Source organism: Amblyomma maculatum, chromosome 3 (genome assembly GCF_055883805.1).
Source record: "Amblyomma maculatum isolate TAMU_Amacu chromosome 3, ASM5588380v1, whole genome shotgun sequence".
Classification (NCBI taxonomy): domain Eukaryota; kingdom Metazoa; phylum Arthropoda; class Arachnida; order Ixodida; family Ixodidae; genus Amblyomma; species Amblyomma maculatum.
In genome coordinates this window covers 151,117,761-151,126,899 of record NC_139346.1, presented here as the reverse complement: position 1 = coordinate 151,126,899, position 9,139 = coordinate 151,117,761, and the positions used below count along the sequence as shown (strand labels likewise).

The following is a 9,139-nucleotide window of genomic DNA, read 5'->3' as shown; positions in this document are numbered from 1 at the left end:
GGGCACTTTGTGCGACAGTGTCAGACGGCCCTACGGGTGCAGGCAGTGTCTATACGTCACGACGCGGCTTGAGGTGGTACACGCAAAAAAGCGCTGTTCCGCTTGGCCGGCAGTACACTGCAGGATACTCAGGGCTGAAGCAGTAATACAGGAAATGACCCGAAGAAAACGCGCCTGTTCCCACAAAAAATGTAGTTGCGGCTTACTGACATTCCCGCTACCCAGATGGCGTTGCACGACTGTATAGATTAGAGTTACTATATGGCTTATATAGCAAATCTAGCATAGATGTACAAAGGCCTTCGGTGGCTTCATATTTGATAGACGACAAAATAATTCATGCCCACCTATCAAGAACGATACACGAACAAAGAAACTATACAAGGCAGCCACAGACATTAGGACAACGATAATAAAAAGGTTAAGAATCGCGATAGTATAAGAAATGCGCCAACAGTTAGTATACTTTCTTGCGAAATAGTTTTCAATGATTTTGGCACTTCAAAGGTAGGTGGCCAATAAACCATCTCGTATACGGTTAGCCTACTCTATGAATGGAATACTGTCAGTAGCATGTTTCGATTAACCAGACAAGTATGCGATGCAAAGGATATTACGCACATTACAAAATAGCACATACAATGAACTGTCACACATGCGTGTGCAACGCCTCACGCACAGAGAAAGTTACACAAGAAGGCTAGCGGCGAGTGTCACGTTGCGACGCCGATCAGAGTGGGTGCAGTCACGGCGGAAGGGTGCTCAGAGTGTGCGAAGCGTTGCTGAAAGTGTACCCGACCTTGGCGACCGGCTCGCCACTGAAGAACACCGTGCCCAGGCTGTTCATGGATGCGACGATGGCGAGCACAGCCGTACACTTGAGAAAGACGCCATAGGCGACCTGGAATAGGATTTGTACATTCTGTCCAAGGGTACCATGACAGCTTCATGTGCAGTGGCCGCAACCGTCTCTGCTGTATGCCTTACCAGCTTAAGCTTGAAATCAGAGACACCCTAGACTTCACACGAATCAAACTCAAGAATAAAGGGGAAAACGCTTCTCAACGTATGCTCTCTAATAGGCAATAGCGTCGACTTATTCTCATGACGTTGTGGTTATTCCACAGTTAATCACTCTGCATTTGCTGTGACTGGAAGTAGCAAGGGGATTAACCTCCCTATCAGGACAAACGATCGATACCTTTGGTTAGAGGGTCTTATTTGAGGGGAATTTTCCGCTATTCTCGAGTTGGTTGGACTTTAGAACACATCATTAGGCATGTGATTACGCATATTCGTAGAGTTTCCCTCAATACATGACGAACAGGGAATGAGTGGAGTAGGACTACTCCATCTGACAGCCCATACTGCCCCAATCCAGTGTGTCCATGTTGTGCTGAGAACTTAAGATGAGAGGACCCACACCATAGTTTCCGCATGTAGTTATGTCGACTGGGCAGTAAGGCATCCAAATTACTGTACAATGCGAAGCTTTTGTACAATTATACTGTACAGTTAAAGTGGCACCAACAGCATCTTCACCAAATGTAGCACTGGGATATAGTAGTTCACTACCATATAGTTTGCACTTTTCATTTTCTGAGGAACTAAATCTCATTCTCATTTATCTATAGAAGGCAGCCGCAAAATACGACGCAATAAAGAACTTGAACAGCCCAGGTTGCGCCACCGTAATTGTTCCACTCCAAGCCTAAAACTGCTGCTATCAGCTCCTTGGGTAACTATAAACACGCCAGTTGAGCGTTTGTTTGCTAATATTAGTCGCCTAGTGCTCTCGACGTAGCCCAGTTAGCTCTCACACGCTATGTGTGACTACGATAGAGCATGCGAGCGATCACAACTGTAAGCCCACGCAGTTGGTGTGAAAAAGCCCAGCGAAGCGCATATACAGTGCTTGCACTATTTCTCCGGTGTTTTACGGCGCTCCGATCAAGCGTTACCACCGAAAAATCCGTCACTATACTGCGGGATGGGCCGCGGAGGGTGACCAAATGAAGCTGCGAGCACGGAACTCGAGTTACGAGTTACGAGTTACAAAGGCGCCCCTCACCTCTTGCACCCGCGCGTTGTTTCATTTGTTGACTCTTCACGGCTGCTCCTGCAGCCCTGACATAGGCTGTTGTGGTGCGCTGGCTTTGTCAAGTTCTCGCTAGCAATAGAACGACCCGGCAAACTAACATGCTGTCCCTGTAGGATTGTACTCGCCTGGTGTTATGGGTATTGTGTTCGTGTTTATCTGGCAACTACCGTAATGCAGTCCTGAGCACGTGGCGATCGATAAGACACTGATACGTGCGTGCGGTCTACAGCCATGCTCCATGTGTGCGCCAAGATTGGCGGCCAAAGTGGCTAGAGAGCACCCAGACTATACTAATATTAATTTTCCTCTACATCTTTCAGTCCCTAACTCGAGTAGTTTTCTGGAGTAATTCTCACCATCTTGACACACTTGATGTTCAGGTACTCGCGGATAATGAGCAGCGGCAGAGAGACGGGAAGCATGACGTTGATGGAGGCCGCCAGGCTGACTGGAACCACGTAGAACGCAGCGGAACAATTCGTCGCCACAGCCTGCGGGCACAGCGTCGTAGCCTTCACGTTCGGTATTCATGGCTACAATTTCTCCCGCGTGGAAAGCGTTGCTAGATTTGGTTAATGGCTAATAGCGCTTTTGCGTCTCGAAGCAGGGTTGCCGTAGCCTATGCGTGCGGTGTTTCGAACATGGGGCAACGAAATCTACGATTTTAGCTGCATGGTTTTCGTGACCCAGAATCTGCAGAACCCCAGGATTTTTAGTCTCTTTGACGATGTGCTGGGGTCGTCTCCAAGTCTCGTTGCTACTTTTCAGTCGCGTACTGAGGAAGGCACTGCGAAAGAAGCTTTTCTAGCTTTATTAGTGTATAACACAGTTGCGTGAGACGCAAACATGTTGCGTAGAGTGTGTTTTTGCGCGTTTGTTGTGCTGTATGCTTGCGTTAGGCTAATAATTTGCTGTGATAGCTTCGTGCCCAGAGGTCAGCATTTTGGAGCAAACAGAAGCACAAACTTCCTGCGAGTCTTGCCCTTGGGAATCAGCTGAAATATACAAAATGCTGTCGTACGAAATTGCACTACTGTACCCTGTTAAAGCACAGTTCTAATTGATTAAATTACTTTGCGAACTGTGCCGCCCAAAGTGTGTTGTCGATGGACCTTGCGCACTGGAGAATGCTTTCTGCACATCACGCAAGTATCTAAGAACACGGAAATAAGAGGAAGCCCGATCCTTCCTTCCCTGGAATTTGTGGACAGTGCTCCTCTTGTTGGGCTCGCATAGCCAACTACTTCCCTTCCCCACCTGCCCGCCATTTCCCATCAAACGAAGAAAATGCATTGCGCAGCTCCTGAAAAAAAGAAAGAAAATAACCAACTACGTGCCTGCTCCAAATGATAACCTGAGTTTATAGATATTCCGATGATTGGGGACAGAAAAATTTCTTGGAAGAGTTTGACACCGCTACGGCAAAATGGGAATTTTAGTACTTCACTGAATATTTGCGGTTTAATCGTTTTCGCAGACCCTGTCAGCGCTGAAATTAGTCTGTTGGTAGGATTTATGGTACTTCTGCCATTTTTTTTGTCATTGCAACTTGCCAACGACCAGCGTTGAGAGGAACACGTGCATTCCTAAAATGACGGAAAACTGCTTCAGAGAAACGAGTGAGCACCGAAAATCCCCATACGTACCCATAGGAGCGGATTGGGTCGCTTTTGGGGGAGCCGTATGGGGTGGCAAGTGGAGGGGATAAGGAAAGGTCCCATTTCAACTAGACTTTTCTAGGACATGGGCTTCAGCATATGTAATAGATGCTTATTTTGGCTAGCTGGCAGAAATTCCTTGAAAACATAGCGCAAATATAGACATGGGCGACACAAATGTAAACCTGACAGATGCTAACTTTCAACTTTGTTTTTTCCATGCACTTCGAATATATAGGAGCTGTTGCCACTGTCGGTCGGTGAGCGTGCCCAGAACCGCGTACTGCTTTGTGCACGCTCACTAACTGATAGTGGCAACGGCTTTTATATATTCAGCGCAGTGTTTTCTCCAAAATAAAATGGCAAGTTAGCGCATGTGCGGTCTACATCTATGACGTCCGTGTCGGTTTGCGCTAGTTTTCAAGAAGCGTGTATAAGCGTGGGGCGACTGTACATTGACCATTGCTTTAAGGATAGATTTCAAATATTAACATTTAAGCCACCATCCCTTCTTGGTACGAGTTTTAGCGCAAGCTGCTTTCATATTGCTGATGACGCATATGCTGCATACATGCTGTTTTGCCATTGATGACTAAATGATTGCAATGATTCGAAGCCAGACACGAGCGAATGCATACAAAGGCTAGCGGTTTGTCGTTGGAGAGTGAAACACGCGCGCAGGCGCCATTACGAGTAGACTTTATCCACCTAAAGGCTTCTACATCTGCAGCAACAATCAAGTAGCTGTTTGCGTTTCATCTCGGTATCTCTGTCAGGATCAAGGCCTTCGCTGTGTTTCATGGAGCTTCGCAGGAGCTGTCTTGGGAACCTTGATGTACTCAAAACTTCTCATACTCACCACGGTGCTGTTTGCCAGTTTTGTTTACCAGAGTGGTGTAACGAACTTTTTGAAGACGACATGGCAAAAAAAAAAAAAAAAAAAAAAAAAAGCCCCTTCCACTCGCCGAGGAAGGGTGCTGTTTTCTCTTTTGTCGCTTCTCATCCCACGCACGCCCGAACGCTTAAAGGGCTGGCAAACTAACACCTCGTGTATCTTCGTGGCAAGAGAATCAGAAAAATAAAAACAAGCTCTAGTGAGACGCTATGTATACTGAAAAGAAGAAAACAAAACGTTTTATCATTTTATGGGACCGTGACAAGGAGCCTCTCTATGTACCCCGGGCCTGAGAGCAGCGCATACAGCTCTTCATATATACAGTGTTTTCTCCAAAGATTAAGGCGAAAGCAGTACTAGGCTATGTTGTGTCCGCAAAATTGTGTCACCGGACGTCACGTCATCATCTGGTGATGTGAGCACTTCGGAAGTGAATTGTGAATAAGGATATAAAGAAGTTGGAATTAATCTTGAGTGATTAGTCATTAAGTTTAACAAAAATAAAGAATAATAGTAATAATTCATAATAACAATAATGATAGCTAATGAAATAATATTAATTATTGATGTTAATTACTCAAAGCTATAAATAATAATAATTCATGACAGCGTTCGTCGCGTCGCGTGCCGAGAGCTCACAACGCACGCCGATATCATTGGTTACGTTGTCTTTAGCAGTTACTGCAAACGTCCAAAAGACACTACTGACATGCAACAGAAACAGCGATTCCTGTTTCAGAGGCCCGAAGTGGCGGGGGCCTTATTCTCGCCACATTTTGTGCATGTACGAATCGAATTGCTCTATGTAAACGGTATTGAGGGCGAAAAGCGAAGCATGTGCCCTTAAGAACTCTGACTAAACAACGTACGAGGATGGTTAATATTTAATTAAAATCACACTGCGGTTCGATTCCGAAAAACTTATCTAGGCAGCGTAGCTTTCGTTCGCGTATATATTGAAGACAAATTCCAGAACAATTACTAAGCAATGAATATTTAAGGTGAAGTTTCGTGAATGTTGCTCCGACAAATAAACTTAAATAAGCGTCAAACATGTTACTTTTCTTATCTTTACAAGCTCAGCACTCTGTTCAACATCAGAAATTTCGATAAAAGAACTTCCTGCTTGAAATTTTCGCAACCCATTGCAATGTGTATTGGTTGTATACATGTACCCACTAACGTTCAACCTATAGGTGTAGCCTCTATCATCATCGTCACCTTGATTGCTCTAACCTGGTATTATACCAGCTGCGTTCACCTAATTTCCTTCAACTTCATCTCGACCGCCAACATAGCTCTCTGCCGTCCCTGCTGCGCTTGCCTTTCCTTGTAATCCAACTGCCCTTAGCGAACAGTGGTTATCTTGTCTTCAAATTATGTGCCCTGCCCATACCCATTTCTTATTAATTTCGGCTAGGATGCCACTAAATTAAGTTTATTCTCTGACCCACTCTGCTCTCCCCTGTCTCTGAACGTTACATGGATCACATTATTTTTCCATAGCTGCATTGCACTGTCATCAGGTTTAGGTTGAACCCTTTTCGTTAACCTCTGCGTTTGTGCATCATAAGTGAGTATAGGTGATCATATGCAGCCGTTGCACCTTCTTCACTTGTACGATACTGGTAAAGTGTGTTGTGTTCAGTGTTATGGGACAGAGGCGGATACTGGTAAAATGTCATTCACAATATGGGTACACCTGCCAAATGCGCTTCATTCTGTCTTGTCATTATAGTATAGTTCACTCTCGCGGTTAAGATCTGCTGACCACGAGCTTTTAATCTAACTAATAGCAAATGAGAATCAGTGGATTGCTTCAGGGCGTACTTCAAGGGGGAAATAAATGCGTGCTCACAATGTAACCAACGGAGATTAATTACACAAAACATGGTAACGCTCATGATGTATTTACAGTACGCGCAGGGAAAATTGGTTAAATATGTGACGGAAACGGATTAAGGAATGACATGGCAAACGGTCTAATGATAACTTAAGGTCTAAAAATTCGCAAACCTTCGATACCTAATGCACAAATCGAACACATCACATTGCCCGGTCATACTGACTTGTGCACCATTTCGAAGTGAGGCTAGAATTATTTATCAAATAGCATCAGAGACGAATAGCTGACAGACTTGCAACTGTTTTAGATTGAAGTGCTAAAAAGGGCGCTAAAGAACAATAATAACGACGAGATACTAAGGGATTGCTTCGTCGTCTCTCTTCTGTGCATCTCTACAACGTCGTATTCATACTGATACTTTACCCCATCAAGGATTTTTCAACAAATCTTGGAGGAAGACTGTTTGACATGCGCTCATTGTGAATGGTAGACGAGAACTAATGGGCATCGACTGCAATGAGAAGCTAAAAGCATCCCCCACACTCCTCAACCACTTCACGATGCTTTGTTAAGTTCTGATTTAAGCACCACACGCCGGCTACTCAGAGTATCATATGCCTTAAGAGGGCGGAACTTGGAGGGACATTTGAAAAACAGCGCAATTGTGACCAGCCTAAAATAAACAGGATGTTTCTATCTTCTTGCTCTGCTCGGCTGTCCGTACTGTCCCGCCCTGCCTTTTCCTGCCTTGCTGCTGGTCCTGACCTTCCTTGCGATAACTGCGTGTTTGTCTTCATGCATGCTTAGTGGAATTCATTCTACGAAGAGTCAGCAACTAAACCGCCTTTCCGCGTTAATTACTAACGACGCTCACCACACGGACGACCACGGGGTCAAGGATCTCGCCCAGGGTTTCGCCGACGACCATTTCGGACAGCAAGGCTGCTAGGCTGACGAGGATGAACTGGTTCGCCTTTATGGAACGCCGCCTCCAGAACTGGTCATCCAACTGGTTCAGGAATGACTGGACTAGGCTGTATTTCTGTCCAGTGGCGAAAGAGTCGGTGTGAACAAGCTTCAGTCGATGAGCATGTAACATCTACAGCGAATTCTTGTTAGCTCAAACAAGAGGTGGCTTCGAAACTTTAGTCCCGTCTACATCGTCAGTTAAATTTATAACTAAGCGCAACTGCAACAAATAAGTCTGTATCGTATTCTGTTCAAATTTTGACTATATTTATTGACGCATCAACAAGCGAATTAAACATAGTTTGGCTTATAGAGTTTATTACCTCCAGAGAAACTCAGGACAAATGGGCGCCGTAGTAGAAGTCTCCGAATGATTTGACTACCAGGGCTTTACTTTTTTAATGGGTGCTGACATCACGCAATACATGGGCGCCTTAAGTTTCGCCTCCATCGAAACGGAAGCGCCAGGGCTGGAATCTAGCTAAACACGGTGTAAACGCAAATGTAAAAACGATGCTATTCGAATTATCTTTATAATTTTAAATAATAATAATAATAATAATAATAATAATAATAATAATAATAATAATAATAATAATAATAATAATAATAATAATAATAATAATAATAATAATAATAATAATAATAATAATAATAATAATAATAATGTTTATTTTGCATCAAGTAGAACACACAAGATGCAGGAGGCCTGCAGAAAAAGCTGTTAAAGAAAGCTTGACGAGGCCGCAGGCCCCCTTATACACTGGTCATTTCACAGCGTCGCCAAAAAAAGAAGGCCACAGAAGAAATCTAAAGTCATATTGATAAGCATTGAAGCATGAATAGCATCAAGCATGAAGCATAATAAACATGAAGCATGAGAAAAATAATCTTATCAAAACAGTGTTGCAAAGGACATCAATCAGTATACAAAATTAAAGCTAAGCATCAACAATAACAAAAACACCACGCAAAACTACACAAGACCTGATACAAAAATGAAATCGACAAATGAAACACCTTCTTGGACCCTATAGTTATTGCCGAATTGCCATTTATGCCAAGAAAGATGCCCTAAAGTTTTCTCACTGGGATGATGACACCCGACCAGCACAATTTCTCATTGCAAATACAGTTTGGCAATTCGAAACAGGTGTTTGAATCTGATCTGCTCAGTTGGTCTTTTTGTTCTTATCTTTTAGAGGCCAAACCCGCGTACAATGATACATTGTTGGGTCCGAAAGGTTCCGGTTATGGCATATAGCAAGCCCTAGCCTGCAGTTCCCTGTTACCTCGACGACTCTGGTGAGGGCCAAAACGCAGCCGAGCATAATGATGACGTTCCAGGGCAATCGGGCGCTGATGGTCTCCCAGGAGAGCATGCGGTGCGACCAGCATTTACGGCATGTCAGGCCTGGTACCACGCTCATCACGACCACGGACAGGCCAAACAAGGGACCCTCGAGGTGACTGCATATTCCATCCGATTTTTATATTCATTGTACTCTCCAGTTCAACTTCGCGGCTAAATAATCAGCTCTCCATAACGTTTCAACGCAGCCTGCAAAATAAGGCGGAGTCTTCTAATCTCATTGACTTTATAGTTCTTTGATCAGCAAGTTGCCAAAGTTGTCATCATGTATCAAAGTATGACGCTTCAGTAAGACAAA

At 44.2% G+C, this 9,139-nt stretch overlaps 1 protein-coding gene across 1 annotated transcript; it reads right to left on the bottom strand.

Annotated features, from left to right (window-relative positions):
* Positions 1–745: 745 nt before the first annotated feature.
* On the bottom strand, positions 746–8,932 carry LOC146196468 (solute carrier family 13 member 2-like). Its single transcript, XM_084597024.1, has 4 exons — positions 8,762–8,932; positions 7,375–7,542; positions 2,458–2,592; positions 746–901 (listed from the first exon to the last, which is right to left on the bottom strand). The coding sequence occupies exons 1-4, from the start codon at positions 8,897–8,899 to the stop codon at positions 746–748; spliced, it is 597 nt and encodes a 198-aa protein (XP_084453150.1). The 5' UTR covers positions 8,900–8,932.
* Positions 8,933–9,139: the final 207 nt, after the last annotated feature.

Coding starts and splice junctions, on each gene's coding strand:
- LOC146196468 (XM_084597024.1), bottom strand. CDS start 8,899: ATGAGCGTGGTACCAGGCCTGACATGCCGTAAATGCTGGTCGCACCGC. Junction 7,543..8,761: donor CCCTCACCAGAGTCGTCGAG/GTAACAGGGAAC, acceptor GCCACTGGACAG/AAATACAGCCTAGTCCAGTC. Junction 902..2,457: donor ACATCAAGTGTGTCAAGATG/GTGAGAATTACT, acceptor ATCCTATTCCAG/GTCGCCTATGGCGTCTTTCT.